Source organism: Caloenas nicobarica, chromosome Z, assembly GCF_036013445.1.
Source record: "Caloenas nicobarica isolate bCalNic1 chromosome Z, bCalNic1.hap1, whole genome shotgun sequence".
NCBI classification, from domain to species: Eukaryota; Metazoa; Chordata; class Aves; order Columbiformes; family Columbidae; genus Caloenas; species Caloenas nicobarica.
This window is the reverse complement of record NC_088284.1, coordinates 53,847,138-53,873,085: the sequence shown is the minus strand read 5'-3', so window position 1 is coordinate 53,873,085 and position 25,948 is coordinate 53,847,138. Positions and strand designations below refer to the sequence as shown.

Here is a 25,948-nt window from a genome sequence, read left to right as displayed (position 1 = left end):
AAAGACAGGTTCCCCACTCCCAACTGCATGTTTATAGTCTGTTAAACTAACATTTACTACTATGCAAGCTGTACAGTGTGACTTTCAGGATGAGGTCATACAGCTAAAAAAAATCACAAATAATTTAAAAAGTTAATGGTTATCCTCTCTGGGAGCAGGAAAAGCAAGGAGAAAAGAAAAAGCTCTTCAATATATTTTAATGGGTAGCAATGTATAAGTATTATTAGATTCTATCCTCTTCCTTTGCAATTATCACCTGGCTACTCATTATTCCCTATTAAATCTTAATCTGTACTAGTCAAATCTGCCTTGCCTCCTTATGTACTGAACACATCCAGTCAGTTCCAGACAATGAACACTGCTATCAGCTCTCCTTAATTTTGAAAAACAATTACTCCCTCATTTGAAAGCCAACACTTGTCTCTACATACACACTGGAGAATTTATTTTTGGCTCCTTATCTCTAGATAAAGTCATTCCTCCCTGACCATTAGAACACTCAGTACTTTTCCAACATAGCCTCTGCTCTTTTTCACCTTTGAGAAGATCTTTTGTGCTCTATTACGTCTGTATTTCAATGCATACAAAAATATTTCAGTTTAACTTCACATCTGTGGTTCATTCAGCTACTTTTGCTTTTGTACTACAAATGAAATAACCCATCAATATTCTTTGCACAGAGTAATTCAGACGTATAGATTTGTACCCTGATGGATATTTTAATCTAAGTGTTCTGGAGACTGAGAGTGGGAATGAGTGGGTGTTGTTTTTCAGTGCAGGAAGGGGACAAATTTCTAAAGCGATGCACCATGTTTCAAAGGCTCACACCAAGTCTGCCACCTTTTTCCATATGCCTACTGACAATCACATTTAATTTATATATGCAGAATATTAACAGAAAAATAAACCAAACACCATAACCAAGAGTGAATCTCATGTGTTTCAGTAAACAAGAACCTCCATACTCACAGTTAAAAAAAAAAACAAAAAAACCCCCCCAAAAAACGCATATAATTTAATTTGCACACTAAGGGAAATATGTTGCTACTTCTTCATGTCCTGACTGTGATAATAGGTATTTTTAGTTATATCAGTGCACCAGATTTTGACAGCTTATATTATGACAAAGCTGTCAGCTAAGTACTATAAAGCTGCAAACTGGGGCAGTTTTTCAGGTTGTTTTGTTTTTAAATAGGCCTTTAATCTGGAATAGCTTGTGGTAAATTCCTTTGTATTCAGAGATCCTATCCTCTTCCTTTGTTATTATCACCTGGCTACTCACTGTTCCCAATTAAATCTTAACCCACACTAGTTAAATCTCCCTTACCTGTTTCTGTACTCCTATGTACAGGCACATTAAAGAACAGCAAGAATTAAAATAGATTTTGGCCCAGCTGAAGGTCACTTTCATTCTATTTATGAAAGTATTTTCATACCTTCACATCTCCTTTTTCTCCCTGTACCTATTATTTCCCTTAATAAGGGCATGCCACACAATGGTAAGCTCCCAAAAAATCAGATGTACTTTAAGCAAGGCAAAAGGTAAAGAATGATCTTCAAAATGACTATGAGATACCTGCTTCTTGGGGGGAAAGCTAACAAAGTAATTGACAGCAGGTGACCTCTCTTCCCACAATGGACTTAAGACACTTCTTGAGGGAGAGGAGGGTTCTCTGTGTTATTCAGAAAATGACAAATTATATAATTTTGTACAAACAGGTCAATGTGTAACTTTACATGCTTAAGATTCTTGGTCGTTAGAGGAAAGAAAGGATACTTACCTCTTAAATCTACTTCTATTTATTTAGCATGTTTTAAGAATAGCATCCAGAGAATACATTATAAACATAAGTTATTGGTAAATTTTATTTTTGCATTTGATTTAATTAACCTTTGTGCACATAGTACTTCAAAGACTGTAGATGCCTTTTTGCTTATATGGGTTAAGATGCGTTTTACAGGATTTTTTTTTCTTAAGCAAACAGTAGAGGACAAGTGCACCCATTTCTCCTCTCCGGTATACTTAACAAATTCATAATGCTTTAGTATGGGTTCCTGCAGTGTAAAAATATACTCTGTATTACAAACTCATACAAAATACATCAGTACCTTCAGAATTAATGTAACATCACTTTGGAAAGACAAAAATAGTAGGCAGTTAACTGACTACATCCTAAACTGGTACATGGTTAGCTGACATTTTCTTAAACAAAGCAGCCTATTTAAGTCAAGTATACGATGAAGTGTTCTTACTGTATTACAGGAACTCCATAATTAACACTGAAGCAAGTTTCTCATAATGCTTACATTTAATCTACTCCCATTTCACCAAGAAGGAAGCACACATGTTCTGGACACAACTACCAAGAATTACCTGGAGGTTGCTTTTCTTTTCTGTTTTACTTAGCATTAAGGACTACCTTGTGGATCCCACACGTGTGTGCATGACTAAGAAAAAAAGGGATACTTTTCTATTAAACATCAACACATTTTAAACACTGGTAATTTTTATAATCTGTCCCCCCCAAAAATAACTGTGTGTCCGGAACCTAAAAATAAGTAAAAAGCCCTTTTATTTCTCTGGATGTTCCCATGCAAGTATCACATGGACCAAAAGTTAGATCAGCTCTTCACAGCACTCTGTCAATGCACTTCATTGTATTGTGTCAGGTTAAAGTGCTGCAGCTTAAGGGTTACTGCAGTGAACATGTGCTAACTTTTTAAATTGCTGTGCTCATTTCACGCACACACATAATCAACCTGCTGTTCATTTTTGATGTCTGGTATTTTTGCCAAGAGAAGTGATAATTGCTTACAGTTAGTTATGATGCATCCTTTGGTCTACTGAGATCGCCACGATTACTTCACAAAAAACAGCTCATAAGTGCTACCATCCAGCCTGCACAGAAACACAAATAGGTATTTGCTAACGGAAGCATTTGTAACAAACTTCAACCATACCACCTCTTCAGAAACTGATTTTCATTAAACATCGGGGGGTTTTGTTAATTTCATAGTGAAATGTTTATTAGAGATTATTATATGGGCTACAGCCCTTCTCTCTTGAAATTGATAATTTAATTCCCCAGAAAATCGGCAGTCTTTCTACAGAGCAGAGTGCTGGTCCAGGTATCACTGTTTTCTGTATTAAAGAAGATACACTCAACTTTCATTTACAGATGTTTTAACCGCTATCAGATTCGATAATAATGATCTGCTCTTTGCTACCATAACCTTAAAATCATTATAAAATACCTGTTATGTAGAGCTGCATATCCCCCCAGGAATTACAGTGTAGCTGTGAACCACCAGACATTTTAACAGCCATTGAACTAAAGACTATTCTTTCAGATGAAGTAGGTGCTGTCATTTGTTTAACAGAAGCTCCAGTTTTCTCCTCTTGCTTTCCTCGATGTACAAATGCTCTGTACTTTGAGCACGTTGAATGGAAAGGGTGATGGGTGAAGTTAGCATTTTAAGATCTAGCTACTTCCTCCTAACCTTGGAGGCAAAATCTACTTAAGCTAGCCTCTGCTTTGTTAGTAAAGCACAGAAACTGCTGTCCTTTATGCTGGTGATCTTTGGCAGAAACACTTGAAGCGTTCTGCTTGTGCATTTCGAAAAAAAAAACAATAACGATCAAACCCACTGTAAATGGCTCTAAAAATGTAGCTCCTTTATCCATCTTTTGCCAGCCGGTTCCCCCCCACCCTCAAACGGAATAACCAGCACGTCTGAGTAAACTCTGCAGAGAAACACTGTTACGTAATCTCTAACGGACATGTTTCATTAAAACGGAGAGGGCGAGAGGAACGGAAGGAAACGGCTGACATTAAAAAACAAACAAACAAAATGATAATTAATAATAATCAACCCCCACACTTAAAATCTGCTTTCAATTCGGCAATTCGAATTCGGCAAACTGCCAGAACGACCGGCCCGGCCGCACCGCGGTCAGCCCACGACCGCCAAAACCCAGCAGCCAGCCCTGCAGCTCCACCGAGCCGACCGGCACCGCGGTGCGACCAGCCGGCGGGCACCGCCAGGGACCGGACTGAGGGCGGGCACCAGCCGCCCGCAGAGGCGGACCCCGGCCACCGCTAGCAGCGGACGGCGACGCCGTGCGGGACGGACCTAAGGACGGGGACTCTCTGCCGTCGCTAAGCGGCTGAGTCCCGCCCGCCCGCGGCGCCACAAGCCGCCAGGCCTCGGGCCGTCCTCAGCCTCCTTCCTCCCAGCCCAAGCCGGGCGTAGTCGTGCTCCTGCTCTGCGGAGACACGCCCGCCGCCTTCCCTGGGACTCCCCCCCGCGCCTCTCCCACACAACGGGGCGGCTCAGGGCACCCTCACCGGCACCGAGCTCAGCCCGCTCCTCCCGCCTGCTGTAGCGGCCGCCGAACGCGGCCGCCGCCACGCGCCTTCCTGCCGCCGGTTGCCTCGGCCCCCCCCGCGCGCCGGTAGCGGCGACAGGCGCGTGCGCGTACCGGCGGAGGGGGCGGGGCGCGGAGGGGCCCTGCGGCGCGTGTGCGCCTGCGCGGCGACTCGACCCCCCCCCCCGGGTTCTCGGGCTGGCGGCGGCGGCGCAGGCAGGCTCGGAGCGGCGGCGGCGGCAGCGGCAGCGGGCTGGCGGCGCGGGACGCGGCGGGTGAGGCCCCGGGCCCCCCACGGGGAGGGTGCGGTGAGCGGGGCGACGAGCCGCCCCCGGAGAGGGCGCGGCCGCTTCCCACCTCCCGCCTGGTCTCGCCGAGGCGCCAGGCAGAGTCAGCCCCGCAGGGGGAGAGAGGGAGGGACGGCGGGGCGAAGGGAGACCTCGGGGGCGGGCGCGGCGCCGGTGTCCCGCGGTGGGGCGGGCGGGCGGGCGCCGCGCTGGCCCTTCCCCTGCGCCGGGGCGGAGGAGCCGCCCGGCTTGTCAGCGGGCAGCCGCTCGCCGTGCCCGGTGCCCGGCGGGGGCCAGGCTGCAGCCGGCCCCGTGCCTTGGCAGGGCCCTCTGGGCAGCGGGGCGGCCGGGGCCGGGGTGGCGCCGGGTTTGGGGACCTGTGGGAAGAGGAGGGCTCGGGAGGGCCGCGCAGTGCTGGTGCTAATGTCTGAAATTCAAGCGTGATTTCCGTTTATTTTGATTAGTTCCCGGCGTATTTCCTCAGCCCGGCCCGCTGAGCTTCGCAGCCCCCGCGGCCGCTTGCGAACCGGTGAGATGTTGGCAGGGGGCGAAGAGCCTCCCGGGGCAGTGTCCAAAACCCTTCCATCCCCCACACCCCTTTGTTTTCCTTAATTGCCGGTGCCGGGAAGGTCTCGTGTCACGGGGGCCTTTGTCTGAAGCTTCCGTGGCGGCTTCGATGAAGCTGTTGAGAGCTCGCCGGGCTCGTAGGTGTCTCTTGCAACATCCCCGACGAGATGAAAGGAGGTTGAGCATTGCTGTTGTCTCACAGGCAGACTGGCTGGCAAAACATAAAATTCTTCAGGGCAGCCCCGTGTATCGCGAGGCTGTGAAAGCAGAAAACCAGTTCGAAATAACTAGTCGGTGAAGTTTAAAAATTATACTCTGGTCTGAAGTTGCTTGATGGTGCTGCGTTAATCTCTGTCATTTTTTGCTGAAAAAGTCAGAGGAAACATGCCCATTTTCACAAATTTGTTTGGATACACATTGTATGAATAAAAAATTCGTTTATGGTCCATTTTTCAGTTCCCTCTTTTTAGTTCCTTTCGCAGGGTAGTGGGGGAACATGCTTTTATAATACTGTAAAATAACAACAAACAAAATTGTGATATGTATGTCTGTTGTAAGAGAGGATTTCGTAGCACTGTTTACCATTTTACTCCAAGTTTGACGGCACGCACTTTATTATGGCTCCGTACTGCTAAAGTTTTGATGTCCTTAGTTTTCAGGCTTCATAGCCCACAACCTAGTTGTAGAGAAACTGTGAATAAGAAAACATTTTTTAAAAATAATTTTTATTAATAAGTTTTGGGGGCTGTTTTTATGTAGTGGTAGCTGTTTAAATGAAATCAGATTAGTTAGTCTCTCTCACCTGATTCTTGAAAAGAAAAAAAACTTACTCCCATGAAGGACTTTCTCTAATTTGTGCATAATATGCCATGTCTCTGCAGATTTAAAGGTGTGGTATCATGGTTATGAAAGCTTCAGCCGAAGATGATGATGCAGGATGGGAACTCGGTATGCCTGACAAGATGGAAAAGAGTCATACAAGCTGGGTAGATATAACCCAGGATTTTGAAGAAGCTTGCAGAGGTGAGTTGTACTGCTTGTGTTTTGAGAAAACTTAGAATCATTCGGAGGACTAAGCATAGCTCTTTGGGATGTTCCAAGCAATAGTTTGGCCCAGGTTCAATCTCTAGATGAATGGACTACATCGATACTATATTTCCCTGTGTTTAACTTGGAAACATCAGAAGAACCTCACCTTACTTTCTCTTTCAGGTTACATTAATATCTTTTTTTTGTCATGCATTTTTGAACCTGCTTTATGTCTTTGCAAAGATATTTTCCTATCTCTTCTGTCAAATGGAAACTTGATTCATCCATGCAGAATCAACACTGTTTTTTTCCTGTACGTTTTTGGATCTATAGGGTCCAATGATGTCCTCATTTAATTGGTCAGTGCATCCTTTTTCATCTTTGAAATAAGGCTGAACTGCTGAGGACATGCAATGCATCCCAGTCATAGGGAAGCAGTTGCTTCCATTTAAACAGTGGCTTCGTTGTTATTAGATATTAGTGCTGGTTTACTGTGACAGCAACCTTACTTTTTCAACTGATTTTATGATGACATTAGAGAAAAATAAATATACAACTGCAAATTACCACACACAATATTACACCACGAGAAACACAGCCACCAAATAATTCATGTATATTAGTGATATACTATTTGTACCCATCAAATACGTCTAAAGGCTTCAGCAAATGTTTCAGTAAACATCCCTGGGAAAAGTTAGACAGCTGCATAAAGCAGCACAGAAAACTGCTGGCCTGTGTTCCAGGCTATTCAGATACTGTTATTTGGTAATGTTAAAATAACAGAGAGGAATGAGGAAAGACTGTGAACAACTGGATTTTTTTTTTTCAGACTTGCAGTCATGAAAGTGCTTTGTAAGTGAAAGCAAATGAAGGTAGAGTAGAAATATCTGGCCCGTTTCCCACACCTTGTTCTCTCTTAGCGTAAGACAGTTTGAGTGACAGGACTATCCTGGAAAAGTTGTACTAGAAAGATGATTGTAATTATTTGTTCTGATCTATTCCTTTGTAGAACTGAAGTTAGGAGAATTGCTTCATGACAAGCTGTAAGTATGCTTGTGGGATAGTTCTGGTTTTTAGGTGGGATTAGTGCAAATATGTTAATGTTTACTATTGAGTTGTGCAGTATCATCTATGCTTTTTTTAACTTTTACTTTAAATAAAATAATTGAAGTATTAATATCATTTGTACTCAGCAGTATATGTATCATGCATCTATATGAATTCCGCACATTTCTCATGGTGCCTGTGTAACATCGCATTTTTGGTTAATCAATGTAGAAGTTTATAGCACATCTTATGATCAGTCGTGTTGACCCTACTGAGCTATTTTATGCGGACATGCTTTTATAAAAACATTCCAGAAAGACAGTAAACTTTTGGATTTGGTTGCCTTAAGTGTCATTAACAAGTTTAGGATAAACAATTCATGTGTGTTCAATGTAACTCTTAAGTGACATGCTAAAACAGAAACTGAGAACTTTATAGGTTAAGAAAAAATATATTTCAGAAAAAACCATGTGCTAAAATCTTGCTGAATTCATTAAAGAATGGCATGAGATTAAAATATTTTACAGATAGAAGTAAATTGTTTAGCCACATGAGTCTGTTCACTTGCATTAAGAAATAAGTGATTATTTAAGGCTAATAGCTCAGAAAACAGAAGCACACTGTTAAATGCAAACCTGTTTAAAACATGTGGAAGGATGTCACCAAGCAGTTAGTAGAATCAAAGCACATTTTTGAGGTATAATTTTATACATGAGAGCATTTCAGAGCAAATACGCTTTTCAAAATCAGAATGTGCCACACACAATAATTTTTTTACATCATAAAGGCTTGTGCAGCAATTCTGATTAGTATCATATGTACCAAAGATAAGGCACTATATCCCTTCTTCTATAGGTCAGTCTTCATTTGATGTGGTTCTCCTGAAAGCTTTCGTGCCCCGACTACAAGTGATCCATTTTCACGTGCTGTGGTTTTTTTTGTATCAGTTTTCTTAACATGCTAATTTTGAACAAAGTTGCTATATTCAATGTGTATTATTGTCAGTCTATGTCATATATATGGTCATTCATTTGTGGAGGACATATCTTACTTGGGGTTTTGAATGTAGCATAGAAAAAAACAGCTTGTTCAGTTAATATCAATTTGTGATCTTTAAAAAGATTTTGTGTCATTATGTATAGAAACAAGTGTCCGTAGATTTAGTAATGGGATATTTAGCTCAGGAGTATTCTACAGCTTTAAAAAAAAGGCTAATAGTTTTACTTCTACGCATATATTTTCTTAACTTGTTGAGAGATGCTCAAACTCCTGAAAACCATGATCTCTGAAGATCAGTAGTGATGTTAACATACTGTACCTTATTGTCTGTGGTCAGAATACAGTGTACTCAGTTTATCATCTTGTGTTCTTTTACGTTGGCTTGTTAAGACTGTTTTGTATAAAACAATTACATTCAGAACTTTTTTTTAATTGGTGTTCTTAGTTTTGGTCTTTTTGAAGCCATGTCTGCCATTGAAATGATGGATCCCAAGATGGATGCTGGTATGATTGGAAACCAAGTTAATAGAAAAGTTCTGAACTTTGAGCAAGCTATAAAGGTTCGTATGACTTTCCTGGTTTTGCCTCCGCTGTCTGTAAAAGTATGATATAGTTTTATCAAATTGCAGTTAAGCACAACTCAACATAACTAATGTTTTCAGTCTTTACTTAAAATTGATTCTTTTTATTTTTTTATATTTGATAGTTAAGTAAGAAATAGCTTGTGATGTTCACCTTTTTGTTACTTACATTATCACAGTGACACTAATTATTCCAGTGAAAAGTATGGTGAAATTTTTGGGTATTGATTCCTTAAATAAATACATTTTTAGAAATGCTTTTTCAAGTCACCATGTGCTTCCTCAAAGTGTCTTTTATATGAAGATGTTTTGGTTAGTCCCTCTTTAAGCTGAATGGAAACAAGCTTCCTTACAAAAACTGAAAACTAACACTTCATGAGATTATCTGTTCATTAGCATTGAACAGAAGCTGGCTAATTTAACAACATTGACAGTACAGATTAACTTTTGGTGCATGGTCAAGTTAAATTGGTGGAGATGGGTTCAAAGACTTTCTATTATTTTGGAAAAAATAATGCACTCACAGAGGAAAGAATATTTTTTACCATGGACCACGTTTTGAATGCACTAAGAGAGTTCTGTGTAAAATATTGGCTAAGTCATGTAGAATGTATACAGAATTGCATACATTGGACAAATAAAGTGAAAGAAGTAGGGATGCTGCCTTTTTGGTCCTGACCTTGGAGGCAGTAAAACTCTACAAGTATCTGCAATGTAAAAAGCAGTCTTCAAAGAATGGGTCCTGCATACTATTCCTTGTTCAGTTTTTGTTATGATTATACATACTGGTTTGTGATTTAAACATTGACAGTTAACTCTTATTGGCTACTCGTAAATCAGAAATTTTATTTTAGCTTTCTCTTTGAGCAGCTTTTCAGAATTGGAGGCACGTAATGAAGCTGATCAGTAAAGCTAGCGGTATACATGTATTCTGAAGTCTTAACCAAATTGTAATTTCCTTTTTGGCTTTACAAATGATATGTATTTTGCCTATAGGCTTCCACAGCTTTTGAGTTTCTTTTCTTTGTTTTTTAAGGATGGCACCATTAAAATAAAGGATCTCACTTCACCTGAGCTGGTAGGAATAATGGATACATGCTTTTGTTGTTTGGTAAGCATTTCTTTGCTCTTAATATTAGATTTTTGTTGCTTTCAAAATATCATCTTCCTATCCAGTAAAAAACCAAACCAAACAAACAAAAAAACCCCACACACAAAAAAATCAAAAACAAAACCAGAAAAAACAACCAGTAGAACTCAAGAAAAAGGATTCACCAAGCACAAAATACATACTTATATTTTAATGTCCATGTAGATATTTGCATTGGCTATTATAAGAGGCATAGTTTTGATTCTGGGATGTTTTATTGTAAGAAATCATTATGGAGGAGAACCGGTAACATTTTGCATAATGTAAAAAGGTTTTATAATTTGTGGTTTTTAAATGTATGGTATCTGGTTGCCTGCTGTGTTTGTGTTGGCAAGTGAGTATGCAGTAACCTGCAGTACTCGTTGCTCATTTCTGTACAGCCAATATTGACTGAGCTTACAGGGGGATTTTGAAGAAATAAAAAAAATACCTAAATCCATGTAGAAAGGAAATAAGTGAATTATCAGTTATCTGTTAATTGTAATTTTTTTCTATTTATGTCTTAATTTCGTCAGTAAACTACACAAATTATTTTCGGTTGCTCTTTAAAATGACATCGCTAAAAGTAGTTTGCTTTTTAAAACAACAGGTAAAATTAATTTGGTCAAAAAAAACATGTAAGGTATATGTATATACATAATTCATCTTCTTGCCCTCTAGCCCAAATACTGACTTTTTTTTGAAGAATGAGAGTGGCCATGTTAAAAATCTGATCCTACTGTGTTTTGTGCTATTTCAAGACAGAAATAATTGTTTAAATTTCTGAAACTTTTCTTGTAGCTTAAAGCATCATACAAGTAGTAGATAGGATTGTGAAAAGAAGCTCTAAGTTGTAGAAAAGAACATGCACGATATTGCTGAGTTGTTTCATTGCCAATTGCATTTTTCATTCAATATTTATATAGAGGAACCTTTTGAATCTGATGGTCTCTTAACTTAATGTCTTGTCTAAGTGACAGAGATTAGACATGAACACCAGAATTTGAAAGTGTTCTAGGGTTTAGTACCTTACTGCCTGTGACAGCCAGCAGCTGGATAAAGGTTAAAGGCTGAGAGAAATTCTCTTGCCCTTCTTTGCTAGATGGAAGGTTGCTGTGATAGGGACTTCCTTAATGACTCACTGAAGCACAGTAAGATGGAAAAAGAATGCAGGTGACTTGGATGTCATGAGTAAAACATTTAATGTTCTTTTCTCTAGATAACATGGTTAGAGGGACATTCGTTGGCACAGACAGTATTTACTTGCCTTTATATTCATAATCCAGACTTCATAGAAGATCCTGCTATGAAGGCTTTTGCTCTAGGGATCCTGAAAATCTGTGATATTGCCAGAGAAAAAGTTAACAAAGCAGCTGTTTTTGAGGAGGTATGTGCTTCAGTATCTTCTGTATAACATTATATGTAGGCTTCATAATGCAAATAAAACAGTGTATTAGAGAGATTTATTACTGTTTGCTTTGAGGATACTGCAGGAGCAGCAGTTAATCCTCCTAAAAGTATTAGACTTGATCTCCTTAAAATGTTTTCTTCAATGAAGGTGTTGTGTGCTCCTTTCTGTTTTTTGCTTGAGTATTGGAGTTACATAAATATTTTACTCAAGAAGCAATGCAAGTCTTGTGGTGAACCATTTGAAATCAGTTTTACTTGAGGTTTTCTTCCTGTTTATTTTTTTAATTTTTCTACTTGAGATAACCATGATAATCTTTTATCCAAAATGTCTGTCCAGCAGTGGAATCAGAGTCTGGTTTTCTGTGCCAAAGCAATTTTTATTTCTTCAGAGCTTGGACTGGTCATTTTGTACTGACTGTATCTAAAATTGATTGAATAGTACTTTGCATTCATAGTTCTTGTAACATTTTGATAGGGTGGCACTTGATGAAAATATGAAGAACATGCTGGTATTAAGGATTTATGCAGAAAATAATTACCCCAAGCTGTATTTGGGCTGGAAAGTCATCCAAACCAAGGTGTGTTCAGTTATGCAGAATGGAACCAAACTTTTATACTTGACGTAGTTAAACAAAAACACCCCAAAACAAAACAGAGAAAACCACAAAAAAAAGTCCACCCTAAAACAGACAAAAAGAAAACCCTAAAGACCAAGTTGAAAATGTAACTACTGCTCTTTATATTTCACAACATACTGCTTTGATTTTTATTTTTTAGGAAGACTTTCAGTCAATGACTTACGGATTTAAAATGGCCAACAGTGTGACAGATCTCAGAGTTACAGGTACAGTTTGTTCTTTCTGCGTATCTATCCAGTCAGTCTCTTTCTCCTAACCAAACCTAATGAATTGGTAGGAATCTCAGATGTTAAGGTTTTTTGTTAGTCCTGTGAAAATTGATGGCTTGGTAAAAAGAGAGATCGAATTATTTTTCCTTGAAGAAAAGGTTCAGCTGTTTATTTATGAAATGCCTGAGTAAGGGAAGCGCATTTAGCTGTGCCAACCAAGTGGCTGCGTATGAGCTCATTCAGGACGGAGACAGATAAAAACCATTGGAAAGAGCATTGCTTGAATTCTGCTTCTCTGCCTTGGAGTTTGTTGTGATCTAAACAGATTGCTTTTGAGGAAAATGCAATCTAGTAGTTCTAAAGCTATGGATACGTATGTTGTTAGGTACATACATAAGTATATAAGTATATATTTTGATACACTTTTTGATACACACTTGAGCTTTCCCTTGATTTATTTTTAGAAAATTTTTGAACACTTAAGGTTTGGGTCAGTCAGTCTATACCCTGATTTATCTATTTTTGCAAGATATCTCCACCATCCATCACAAAAATTTTTTTTTTGTCTAGTCTTTGGCTGATGGGTATGTAAAATGCTTCAAAACTTGATTTTTTCCTTCAAAACTTTTTTCCTCTGAGTGGTGTAGGTGTACCTAGGAATGCTTCTCAGCTTTTAATTGTGCTGTGACTTTTCCAGGTATGCTAAAAGATGTAGAAGATGATCTCCAAAGACGAGTGAAGGTATTTTTCTCATGTTTGCCCTGTGAATTATACTTCAAATGTACTTAACATAGGCTTGGGGGAAGGAGTTGAATTATGAAGAGTGCAGCGACTTTGTCTTTTAATGGTGGTGGGTTTTTTTAAGAACTGCCGTAATGGTTTGTGTAACATGCTGGTAGTTTGCCTTCTAGCTAAAGATGCTGAAATTCTTCAGACCTTTCCCAATTCTTTAATAGTTGCTTCACTAGAAATAGGTGGAAGCATGGTGTAGAAGGTAACACTAGACTGGGGCACAAAAAGTATGTATTTAATTTCTGGCTTTTGTGCAGATATACTATAGGATGTTAAAGGAGTCACTTAATCTGCCTTTACTATGGTTTACAATATAAAATGTATGTACAATTTCCTTATCTATTTGCAGAGTGGGCTGAGATAGGTGTCATTGCTATAGGAGAGTCTTGGATCATTCAGGTACCTAGATGATATATTAAGAGGGTTTGAAATGGAGAACTGATTTTGTAGGGTTATTTAATGGATAGATATTCTGCAGAGGGTAGAGGGATTTTATCAGTAGCTTCCATTTGCAGTTTTTAATAAATTATTTGAAATGCCTTTACTTTCCAGAGTACTCGAAGTCGACAAGGAGAAGAGAGAGATCCAGAAGTTGAACTTGAAGTAATTAATTGTTTACTTTTTTCTGGATTTTGTGGATTAGTACATCAATACTTTAATCAGTAGTTATCAGCTTGTGAGATGTGTGTCATCAGTGTTGCTACTACTGTCATATCTGAGCTGCTCTAAACATGGCCCTGAGCAAATCCCAGGCTAGCAGATAGGCTTTTATGCTGCCATTCTGGATCGTTGTGATCATTCTGGATTGATCCCAACAGCAGAATAGTGGTGCTGCTGCAGTTCTGCCATTCATGCACCTACCTCTCAAGAAAAAGCCATTAGCAAAGTAGGTGGTCTTATCTGTCCTCTACTTTCTTCTCTCAGTTCCTTCCTAGCAGCTTTTAGTGCTACTGGCAGCCTCACTGTCGAGGGAGAAAGTAGGAAGAGAAGGTGAAAGCAGTGTAGCTCCTTCCAGAAAAAGTGGTAATTGATGTAGTAGATGTGGTTGGCTCAGAAGAGTGTGGGTTTCCTTTACTGGGAAAGGTTATTTTCTTCAGAAATAATTTTTAACATAGATCTTAAAAAAAAAAAAAAAAAAAACCAAAAAAAAGTTGGTTTCATAATTCCCAGTTGTTCATTTAAGCTGAGGTTTCAATGGTATTTGCATAGGAGATAGCTGTACAGTCGGTGACTGTGCTTTACCCAAAGTATTGTCTTATTTTTTGTGTTAGTGCTTCTCTGACAGCAGTACAGATTACTTCTACAAATGCGATAACTTTTCTACAAAATCATACTAGACACTGTATTTTTAAGACTAGGGACCATGCTTCAATAAATTTATTTTCTTAATAAGTTTCAGGATTTAACACGTATTTGTTAATAATATGCAGTATATTTTTATGACAGCATCAACAGTGTTTAGCTGTGTTCAGCAGAGTCAAGTTTACCCGGGTACTGCTGACTGTTCTGATAGCATTTACCAAAAAAGAGGTATGTTCATTTGGTGTTTCTGTGTTCACATTGTGATCCTGTGAAATGCTCGTTTTTCATACTCTAAGGCGAAGCAGTTATTCTGTAGCTTCTGTAGATTTGAATTGATGTTGCTGCAGATAAAGCATTGGATAAGGCCTTACAGTGGCCACCGTTCAGTTTTTGTTGATTTTTAAAGAAAACACAGGGAAGGCAACTAGCTGACATTATGACCTTGCAGAGAGACAGAATATTCATTCTAGAACACTTAAAGAAAAATATTTATGGGGTTTGGATTACTCTGTTCACACACGTGACCAAAACTTTTCTTCCTTGAGGTCAGTCCCCTTCTGTGGAGTTACCTGACATTGGGCAGTGTTTTTTTCCATCTCTAGAGAATGGTTAGCTCTTCCTTCTGTGTGATATTGAATTTTTATCTACACGATATTCCTCTTCTCAGACAAAAATAATGGCTTTCCATGCAATTTGCCTGCTTTTTTTGAATAAAAGATTTCCTAATTGTTGAGGGGGGAAGGAACTGCCTGTTCTAGGGCAAGGAGATAGAATCAAATGTCACATGAGACAAAGCTGCTTTTCTTCAAGAGCTTTGTCTTTATACAAAGATAAGTATCTGTCTCTTGCTTATTGTTATTTCCATTTACATAAATAAATAAACAAGTTTCTTGCTTAAGTGACGTGGAGTCTTTCCCACATATTTTGCTGTCAGAGCAGCTGTATACAGTTTAAAAGACCTTGATTAAATTGAAAGTGAGGTGCATGTATCATTGATAGACATCAGTGTTGAGGAAAAAGTGACTGGATGGTTGAGAGCAATTGCATTCTGAGTATAGCCATTAGTTATGTCAAAACGCAAACTGTGACATGGAAGTGATCTACACTGACGTACAACCAAATTCTGTCTGTGTGAACTGCAATTAATTAATAATCTGTGCAAAATCAGACTATCTTAGTGTCGCTGAAGTCAGATTACTTAAGATATAAATTATTTACATCTTGGACTACTTTGATTTGAATTAGATCTGCTTAGCAGCTTATTCTTTTAGTAGATCTGTGGATGCTATAATACATTAATGTATATTACTCAGAGCTACAGGTCTTGTTCAGCTTCTATTAGATCTTCAGAGGTTTTAAACATGTTTTTTTCTAAAAGGAGTAAAGTTTAATTTGACTTGAGATTTCAAATATTTGAAGTTTCATCAGGGACTGTTGGTCCACTATTTTTAAAATAAGATTTTAGATTTTATGGAGAGCTATTTTAAATGGTACCCAGTTTGCTAACAGATCTGGAGTCACAGGACATCAGAAAATTCAGCATGTCAGCAGATCATGAATGAAGGTTTCTAATGGACATTTGGTGTCTTCTAATGTTATATAGTGATTTCATTTCAGTCAATAGGTTGTGTCTTGTCTATATTGTCAAGAATTCTACATTTTTTTAATAATAGGATTTTTTTGTTCTTTGCAGTTATAAGTTCTGCCTCATTTGGCGGAAGAGTTTTGTGGCCTTTTTTGCCCACCCTGTCCCCTGTCCTCCAAAAGCAAAAGTAGAGGACTTTTGTGTAGTTTATACTCAACTTTCAGTCATAATGATTGTTAAGGCTTATCTTATAGAACAAACAATGTACTACTACTAAATGTATGTATAGGTATGTAAAATATAAAGAACACTTCATTGTTCAAAAATCTGTTTGGTTGGGGTTTTTTTCAGAACTGGTTATGTACAAACATTAGAATCCTAATGTCATTCCATTTTCTGATACTAGCATTAATTCTATAGTCAAAATACGTTGGGTCATAATGTGAATAACTTCTTACCTGCCTTTCAGACAAGTGCAGTTGCAGAAGCTCAGAAACTAATGACTCAGGCAGCTGACTTGCTTTCTGCCATTCACAATTCATTGCATCATGGTATCCAGGCACAGAATGATACCACTAAAGGAGGTATCATATTTTAAAATTTTACCATTTTTTTTCTTTTCTTAAATACGCCGTGTTGATAAACTTTAGTATCTGCATGTATTTTTAAAATAATTATTATTTACTTTGAACTAATAATACTTATTATACAAGCTGTTAGAGGTTTGCATTGTTTGATCGTAATTTTATTTCACTAAATGATGTTTCTCCTGAAAACAACTGTGTCACTTCAAAGCCAGAGATAATGTGAACTTTCAATGAAGTGCATTGCATTTCAAATCAGTGTATATGCCATTTTAAAATAAGGAACACCACCTCACTGTCTGTACAGGTATATGCTGAGGTGTTGAGGGTTGGGTTTTTTTAAATAGTAATCATTGTCTCAGTTGGGTAGTTGGTGTCTCTAGAAGTTAAATGTTAGTTTAAAAGTTCATTTTGGCTAATTGAATAATTTGTATTATACTTTCAAGCTTGAAGTGAGTTCTGAAAACTCAGCTTATACGCAGCTTTTCTCTCTCTCTCTCCCCTCTTACATTATTAGATCATCCTATTATGATGGGCTTTGAGCCTCTTGTTAACCAGAGATTGCTGCCACCAACTTTTCCTCGATATGCAAAAATAATTAAAAGGGAAGAAATGGTCAATTATTTTTCCAAACTAATAGACAGAATAAAAACTGTATGTGAAGTAGTCAACTTGACTAATTTGCACTGTATACTGGTAAGCCTAAGTATTTCTTATTTATAGCCAAAAATAAGATCTTAAAACGTAACTTGCAAAAAAATCATTCCATATATACCTACTGAGCTGCACGTATAAATCTTTCGGTGTTTCTCATTGTTATGTACAATTCACAATTTGCTGTTTTTCCTGATACTTAATAGTTTTCTCTTTTTGACGAAGACCTTTTCTCCTCTCAGATCTCTCATTTTTCCCCATAATCTGTTAAATAATTATACATGTTCGTGGCAGAGTCCAATCAAGTTGATTTCCTTGTAACTCTTTATTTGGTTGAAGAGCTGCATCTGCAGTAGCAGAACGTCATTCCTTGCTATATTAATGATTTTTTTCAGCTTCAGTAAGCAGTATTCTGCATATGTACCTATAACACAAGAGAGCACTTAATGCATTTTTGTTTAAGCATGTAATTCCCTGAATAGCTATAAAGTTAAGCACCTGCTTATGTTATTTCCTGAATAAGTGATGTTTTTCTCAGTTACTGCCTACATTTGTTAGAAGACACTTAAATGCTTGAAAAATTTGTTACCATATATGTGTTCACTGACTGAGTAGAGAGCCACAGATATGTCAGTTTGAAGATCAAGCAAAATCTTTTGTCTTCCTATTTCCCGTTAAATTGATTAAACTAGTGTTTGCATGAAGCACCTGGCAGCAGGTAAACATTGCTGTTTTGTTACATACCTGGTTCAGTTATGCTGTGATCTTAACAGTTTAATAGTATCTTTTTTCTATGCTATCATCCTTCTAATTATTGCATCTGAAGAAGAAAATTCAGAAACTTTTTGTTCTGTTAAATTACAAGTAATTTCAGAAAAAATATAATTTAGCTTCATAATGTGTTATATTTTGTTCAAATTATTCATGCTTTCTTACAAGTTGTATAAGCTATGCTATGTATATGTATGTGTGTTTATGTATAGGAATTACAGGCATATTTACACAATTGCATATATAAAAATTCAAATGTGTGTGTGTGTGTGTAAATATATATTAAAAAATTGGCATATTAACCTGAATTGTCTTTTTTTTTCCTAAATATAAATAAGGATTTTTTCTGTGAGTTTAGTGAGCAATCACCATGTGTTCTTTCAAGATCGCTCTTACAGGCAAGTCCTAATCTATGTCTTTGAATAAAATACTTCTGCATTCATTCTAAATATGGATTCATAATCTTGTTTCAAATATTTAAATTATTTGTGTATCACTTATTAAGTAGTAACAAATTTTCTGGAGATACTTAACTGTTAGGTGTATGGAGGCTTATGTTCTAATCTAATTTTTTAGAACATTTTAAAATACTGTGCTTAGATCATGTTAGTACATACCAATTAAAACAGGAAGTGTTAAAATATTTTTTCTGCCATAGAACTGGGACTGTACATGCATTTTTGTTCTGTTCTCTCTATGCTGTTTCAGTCTGAGGCTATCGTTTGTATTCAGTGTCCCTGTTTGGACTGAATTTCATGTATAGACTGCCTCTATTGCTACAACAGTAAAACTGATAGTTAGGGCAGAACAGGCTACTACTTTTCTTCTCACTGCTTCACTTAATCTTGAAAGTATAGAATGTAACTATTGGCAAGTAAAATGTTTTCATGGGGGGTGCGTTCTGACTTTCCACTACATGTGTTTGTGCAATCCCTGTGGATGCCTGGCAGCAGAGTTTTTTCCTGTGCCTGCTGAAGGACCACGTAGGAAAGGGACACAGCACTCGTGGACCAGAGTGGAATGAATATCAGACAGGATCAATGAAAGCTGTGGAATCTATAGGGGTAGAAAAAAGCCTTCATTAGTCTGAAGAATTACCTGTATCTGCCTCCAGGGAAACCACATAACCCATTTTATATTGATTTCAGAAACATCTGTCTGATTAATCGCCTTTAAAAGTCCAAGAAATAAAATTATTTTGCATGCATTGTCTTATGCAAGTAATAGGGCGATAATGGCGATACCAGAGAAGTGACAAATCCTGATATGCCTCTATTTCTGAGTCTGTAGCGTTGTACCTAGCTGAAACATTTTAATTCTTAAAGCAATCTTACAAGTTTCTGACATAATAGAAAGCTCTTAGTACATATTTTAATAATTTCTAAAGCATTGCTTTAAACTTAAAACGTGTTTCTAAAAAACACATTTTCACTTTCAGACAACTTTTCTGGTAGATAACAAGAAGGTGTTTGGCACTCACCTCATGCAAGACATGGTAAAAGATGCTTTAAGGTCTTTTGTCAGTCCTCCAGTACTTTCCCCAAAGTAAGTGGATCTTGAGTTTATTTGGATGTGTTTACATGTCTAATGCAAAAATATTTCTGCTTAAAACAGCAAGGACAAACGTATAAAGAATATATACATTTTGTACTTATAAGTGCTTAGGTATGAAGGAGTCAGTCACTGTTGCTGCACTCATGTTTCTTTTTTAATTTTGTGGTACATAGACTGGTGACGTTTATAAGCATATGTATGTATGTGGATATTTTCCTTTTAGGTGTTGTCTTTACAATAATCACCAGGCGAAGGACTACATTGATTCCTTTGTGACACATTGTGTTCGGGTACGTGTTCATTCCAGTTACAGCATCTCTGTGTGTATATGAGCACTTTCAAGATTTGCTTACTTTTGAAAATGAGACCAATTTTTTTAGATACATGACATGAAGGCAAAATTGCAGAAGTTGACCCTTTTTAAATGGTAACACTTTTAAAAGCCAGTATAATCATTGCTGTTTTCTGTGTTATGCTTCCAGATTTCTCACTAACATTTCACTTTATTAGAAATCTGCACCTACTACCTCTTTAAAGGGTAGCTTCATGTCACAGGAAAATGCCTGCACTAGTAAAAACAAAATTATTCTTACATTCTCTTTAGTTTAAAAAGTTTTAAAATTGTTTTAAAATATTCAGTTTCTGAATGCAGCACATCATAAAATAATCATAAAATAATAGAATTATTTAGGTTGGAAAATACACATAAGATATTAAACTAACACTGCCAAGTCCACCACTAAACTGTGTCCCTAAGCACCACATCTATGCATCTTTTAAACATCTCCAGGGATGGTGATTTCACCACTTCCCTGGGCAGCCTGTTCCAATGCCTGACAACCCTTTCTGTGAAGAATTTTTTCCTAATATCCAATCTAAACCTCCCCTGGTACAACTTGAGGCCATTTCCTCTCATCCTGTCACTTGCAACTTGGGAGAAGAGACCAACACCCTCCATGCTACAACCTCCTTTCAGGTAGTTGTAGAGAGTGACAAGATCTCCCCTCAGCCTCCTTTTCTCCAGGCTAAACAGCTCCAGATCCCTCAGCTGCTTCTCATCAGACTTGTGCTCCAGACCCTTCACCAGCTCCATTTCCCTTCTCTGAACTCTCTCCAGCACCTCAATGTCTTTCTTGTAGTGAGGGGCCCAAAACTGAACACAGGATTCAAGGTGCGGCCTCACCAGTGACAGGTACAGGAGGACAATCCCTTTCCTAGTCCTGCTGGCCACACTAGTTCTGATACAAGCCGGGATGCTGTTGATCTTCTTGGCCACCTGGGCACATGGATTTAGGCATAAGAAATATCTCTCTTGCCCCAAACATTCTGTTCTGATCAGATTCCTAAAGATGCTCACTCAATTTCAGGTTGACTTGTGTGGAGAGAAATGGACTCTTGCATCTTGAGAGGCAATGGGCACAGGCTGAAGCATAGAAGGTTCCATCTGAATATGAGGAGAAACTTCTTTACTTTGAGGGTGCCAGATCACTGGAACAGGCTGCCCAGAGAGGCTGTGGAGTCTCCTTCTCTGGAGACATTCAAAACCTGCCTGTGCAATCTGCTCTAGGTGAACTTGCTTTAGCGGGTGGGTTGGACTAGATGATCTCCAGAGGTCCCATCCATCCCCAACCATTCTGTGATTCTGGGAGCACTCGAGAGCTTGCTTGCCTGCTAGCTTGCACTCCTTAAGGAGCCATTAGGAACCCACTTCCTCATATAGATGTATTAAACAAGTGCCTAAATCAACATCATAGTACTTCTCCAGTAGTTTCAAATTTGTGTTGAAAATTTCAAACTACACTCTTGTTTCTTTCAGCCATTCTGTAGTCTGATTCAAATCCATGGACACAACAGAGCTCGTCAGAGGGATAAACTGGGTCACATTCTTGAGGAATTTGCCACCCTCCAGGATGAGGTAATGTCCCTAGCAGCAGGCCAGCAAGCTTTTCTTTCCAGGTATATTCCTACTGGAGTGGAGCATGTGGTATTAGATTCTAGATGAAAGAAGCAACTCCTTTGTCCTAAAATCTTTAGGAAAAGGATTCCTAAAATGCAGCCCAGCAAGTCTGTAAGACTTCCTGTTAGATCTGTTGAACTAAAAGGTATTACAGTTTTTAAGATTAATTTTGTCCAGTAAGTAGACTTCAAATAACCCTGCTGTGATGTCTGTAATTTAATGGCAATTCCACTGCTTTTAGTCTCTGTCCTGCTTGTAACTGTCAGTCTGCACGATGTAACCAGGGAGAGGTGGATGAGCCATGTTTACCAGACACCTTTGAAAATTCAGTGTTACAGCTATGTAAAATGTAAACTGCAAAATTTAATAATGATTTTTAAAATATATGTAAATTAAATCAACTGATTTTGAACATTTCTGAAGAATGGGAAGTGAAAGATTACAGGGAGCGGTATATTTTCACTTGCTGGAAATGTATTTCTGCAGCAGTGAGAGGTGTGAAATAACACAATATTTTCCAAGATGTGCATGCTAAGGAGAATAGGCGAGGAATTTGGAGCTGGGGGACAGATTTTGTGTGGTCCAGGTTCTCTCAAGATGATTTGGTTGAGAGTTTGTTTAAGTACTGCAGCTGAGACACACTGTTGTCACTTTTTAACAGGTTATATGGGTTGGTTTGTTCAGGACTACTGATAATATTCCAACTGTGGGAGACTTCATGTCTTCTTTACAACTACTTTTTAAGACGGAACTGGCCTTAGGAATATTTTGGTTTCCCTGGTTGGCCACAGTGTGTTTCTTGTCTGTTAAGCTCCTCTTAAATTTAAAAAATAAATACTGGCAGTATAACAAAATTAATAACAGGTTGTAATGGGTTCTGAGTTTCAGTGCTCATGTGACTGCTAACAATCTATATAGAAATACTTTTAAAATTTTAAATTTTAAAAACCCTGATGTTATTGCTGTATTACTGCATAGAATATTTGGGATTTTTCTGTGCAGCAGAGTTTACTTATGTGAATAACTTTCCACTTTTCTGACAGTTCTAGACTATAGAGGTGGCAATATCTATAAAGACATATTTCTGTCTTTTAATCTGGAGCATGGCTTCACTGACCCAATTTGTATTCAGTTTTTAAGATTTTATTTCTGGCAGAGTTTGGATGCTGTTTCCATCAAATGTTCTTCCTCCCCTGTTACTTTCCTCTCTTTTTCAATAGGCAGAGAAAGTAGATGCAGCACTGCATAGTATGTTACTGAAGCAGGAACCACAAAGGCAACATTTGGCTTGCTTGGGCACCTGGGTCCTCTATCATAACCTTCGTATTATGATACAGTATCTTCTGAGTGGCTTTGAATTGGAACTTTACAGTATGCATGAATATTACTACATATATTGGTAAGAGGAGGCTATATTGACAGCTGTTGGAGGAGGGGTGCTCTCACAGAGCTGTAATTTCAAATATTTACATGAGCGATTCAACTATGCCTGTAGTAAAGATGATGGCACTGTTATGGAGTCAAAATACTTTTTTTCCTCTTCTATTCACATTAATTATTTTTGTTGGCGGGTTGGTCCAAAAGATAAATTATTTTAGATGGTTCGTTTTTGATTCAGCATTGAAAATTTGATGTTGAACCTTCCTGTGTTAAAGTGCTTCTATACTTAGGTATTTGGGGGGATATACTTAGGTTTTTGGGGGTTTGTTTGTTTTTGTTTGTTTAGGGGTTTTTTAGTTGTTGGAGGGGGTTGTTGTTCGTTGGTTGTGATGGTTTTTGTTTTGGTTTTTGTCGTTGTTGCTTTTTTGTTTTGTTCTATTTTTTTTCCTTGTAAAGCTAGCAATAAACTGTTATTAGGTAAGCTGTAAGCTTTCTTTCTGAGAGATTAGACTGAACTTCAGTGCACCTCATTGTGTTTCTAGGCTGTTTCATTGGTAAATTAATTGAGAAAATATTCCATGTAGTTACCAAAGATGGCAATATTCTTTAAGTAATACCTCAATAAGTAATAAGAAGTTTTCTGTCAGATGGTATTTTTAGCTGCCCGTTTTTCCCCCACCATTTTAATAAAATCACTTTTAATCGAAACTGTCATGTCAACTGCTTTATCTCCTTACAATAATTAAAGAACAAAAAAGAGGAAATTTCTGAGAGAAAATATGCAAATTAATAATTATTTCTCAGTAACTTTTCTTCTGAATTATGACCTCTTGTGAAGTCTTATTTCTTCCTCCATGTGCTCCATATCTGTAATTTCTACTCTTTTTTTTTTTTTTTTTTATTTCCCCTATTCCTTTTGAATTGAAGTCAGTCGAGAGATTTATTTGACCTGCTTACTAAGAAATCATTCTTAAATATTTGTCTTAAATCTTTTAGAATTGCATGTGGATCTCATGTTCCTGTGGGCTTGGTCCTTTTATTATTTCATGGCTTTTTAATGCTTGAAATAAATCAGTAATCTTGTTTCCCAAAACAGTAATTCCTAATAAAAGTAGAAAAGATATTAACATAGTATCATTTTCAAAACTGCATCATTTACAGGGGAAAGAATTCTTGAAAAATTTGATCTTATATGGGTTTTGAAAGAATAAGAAGCTTAGACTTCACTTAGTCAATGTATAAGAAACTTGCATACCTTGAACTGTCTATGATTGAATCTGTACGGAGTCTTGATTTGGGGGGAAAACCAAAAAAAACCCTCAAAAACCCCAGAACACATGTTAATCTGTTGATTTTAGCCATGCAAACCAGAGTTTTAACTACCCTAAAAGTTGTCCTGTATCATTGGTTCTTTGAGTAAACAACTTGGCATTCAATGAGGATATGTGCATTATGAATACGTTTCGTACTGTCATATGCAACAGCTACATACTGTTTTTTACTGTAGGTATCTGTCAGAGTTCCTCTATGCGTGGTTGATGTCAACACTGAGCCGCGCTGACAGCTCTCAAATGGCGGAGGAGAGAATAATGGAGGAACAACAGAAGGGTCGTAGTAGTAAGAAAACGAAGAAAAAGAAAAAAGGTACCTAGATGTAGAGTATAACTCAGACTTCTTGTTTTCCCTTCATACAGCCACGTAGAATTGAAAATCAAAATTTATAGAGTCAACACTGATGTGGGTAGGAAAAATGTCCTCAAGTTTATGAAGGCTGAATGTAAAACTTTTTAACTAAAAAGGTCGATCACTGTGTAAGAATTTCACATTTTTTTATTTTTAAATAGGTCTTTCAGAAAAAAAGAAGCTTATTTATATTCATAGCTTCACCAGTCTTGTTATGTGTTGTGTCCTGTGAGACATAATTAACAGGTCCAGAGCAATTACTTTTGAAAAGTACTACTTTTCTACAGCCCACAATTCCTCCAGAAGTATGGGAGTTTGTGACTGTAGCTAAACTTTCAGTGTATTTCTGTAATTTCTGTTTGGCTTCAGAAGGTGTCCAAGCACATTTCTTAATTTTACAATGGTGAGTTGTCCCGTTTCACTTCAGTGGTAGTACTATTGTGTATAAGCCCCTTTAGAAGCTCATGCTTTCTCTGGTGTATATGCATGAGGGAAAACAAGAATTTCCCTTCGTATATCATAGCTTTCTGTCTCTGTGTTCGGAACTGTGAGCCTGCTATCAAAAAGGCATCCAAAACCAGTGTCTAAATGGCGTTTGATACAGATTTGCCATGCCTAAGTGGCTACTAAGATTGTGGTATATTGGACCGATCTTAGCTTTGCAAATAAACACTGTGCAGAGGCTCGCTTTCGCTCTTTGCTATTCCTTCTTTTTTGTGTGCTTATCCTTGTCTTCTTTTCAAGGGATACCATTAGAAGTGACCAGCTTGGGGTCATAGCAACTAAATTCCCTTGTCTCTAGAAGTTCAGAAAAGTAGTACTGCATTTTATACTTTTTTAAAAGGTGCCAAGTGTGGTGCAATCTGGCACTAGTTAAACACTGAAAGTGAAAGGGGAGCTTAAAGGAATGTTACCAGAATAAAAATCTTTCTTATTAGGATAAAAATGCTTTAACCTTTTAGTCTTAGAAGTTTAAAAAAAAATCCATGAACTAAGCAAACAAGTCTCTCAACTACAAGTTTTATATTCTAGACCATTGTTTAGTGTTGTATAGTGCCATGCTAATGCCATTGACTGTCTGGACCAGTTTATCTTACTGATGGCAGTATGGTATTCATGTGACTGCTAAGTATGTCTTTGAGAAATTTTGTGTAATCAAGAGGCAGGTGAACAGAAATGCATGTCCGCGCTTTTTATGTTTCAGTTTTCTTTCATTATTTTAAAACATAATGGAGAATTATATCACTTTCTGAAAATGTGAAAGAACTGTTTTCATCTGAAATTAATATGTGTACTTAACATTGAATTAAAAAAATATTTTTTGTGAAATTTGCAGTTCGCCCGCTCAGCAGAGAGATCACCATGAGTCAAGCATACCAAAATATGTGTGCTGGGATGTACAAGGTAATTTATTTGTG

At 37.9% G+C, this 25,948-nt stretch overlaps 2 protein-coding genes across 10 annotated transcripts in view; one reads left to right on the top strand and one right to left on the bottom strand.

Moving 5' to 3' along the window:
• AGTPBP1 (ATP/GTP binding carboxypeptidase 1) overlaps nucleotides 1-4,431 on the bottom strand; it is a 77,394-nt gene extending 72,963 nt beyond the window's left edge. For 7 of the 8 annotated variants that reach the window (XM_065656000.1, XM_065656008.1, XM_065656001.1 and 4 more), the window contains exons 1-2: nucleotides 4,350-4,431; nucleotides 2,817-2,899 (exon numbers count right to left, since the gene is read on the bottom strand). The gene's annotated coding sequence lies outside the window, so the exon portion shown is untranslated. The remainder of the gene's footprint in view (nucleotides 1-2,816; nucleotides 2,900-4,349) is intronic. The other variant, XM_065656006.1, reaches the window with a different exon arrangement.
• Nucleotides 4,432-4,562: 131 nt separating this feature from the next.
• Nucleotides 4,563-25,948, top strand: part of NAA35 (N-alpha-acetyltransferase 35, NatC auxiliary subunit) — a 33,758-nt gene continuing 12,372 nt past the window's right edge. Inside the window, exons 1-20 of one of the 2 annotated variants that reach the window (XM_065657731.1) lie at nucleotides 4,563-4,644; nucleotides 5,121-5,185; nucleotides 6,105-6,246; nucleotides 7,265-7,298; nucleotides 8,747-8,861; nucleotides 9,919-9,993; nucleotides 11,231-11,398; nucleotides 12,199-12,265; nucleotides 12,966-13,009; nucleotides 13,613-13,663; nucleotides 14,507-14,590; nucleotides 16,417-16,531; nucleotides 17,049-17,227; nucleotides 18,295-18,354; nucleotides 19,395-19,501; nucleotides 19,734-19,800; nucleotides 21,327-21,425; nucleotides 22,688-22,866; nucleotides 24,355-24,491; nucleotides 25,867-25,934. In XM_065657731.1, the coding sequence (XP_065513803.1) occupies nucleotides 6,123-6,246; nucleotides 7,265-7,298; nucleotides 8,747-8,861; nucleotides 9,919-9,993; nucleotides 11,231-11,398; nucleotides 12,199-12,265; nucleotides 12,966-13,009; nucleotides 13,613-13,663; nucleotides 14,507-14,590; nucleotides 16,417-16,531; nucleotides 17,049-17,227; nucleotides 18,295-18,354; nucleotides 19,395-19,501; nucleotides 19,734-19,800; nucleotides 21,327-21,425; nucleotides 22,688-22,866; nucleotides 24,355-24,491; nucleotides 25,867-25,934 (1,773 nt within the window). In that variant the 5' untranslated portion in view covers nucleotides 4,563-4,644; nucleotides 5,121-5,185; nucleotides 6,105-6,122. The remainder of the gene's footprint in view (nucleotides 4,645-5,120; nucleotides 5,186-6,104; nucleotides 6,247-7,264; nucleotides 7,299-8,746; nucleotides 8,862-9,918; nucleotides 9,994-11,230; nucleotides 11,399-12,198; nucleotides 12,266-12,965; nucleotides 13,010-13,612; nucleotides 13,664-14,506; nucleotides 14,591-16,416; nucleotides 16,532-17,048; nucleotides 17,228-18,294; nucleotides 18,355-19,394; nucleotides 19,502-19,733; nucleotides 19,801-21,326; nucleotides 21,426-22,687; nucleotides 22,867-24,354; nucleotides 24,492-25,866; nucleotides 25,935-25,948) is intronic. The other variant, XM_065657732.1, reaches the window with a different exon arrangement.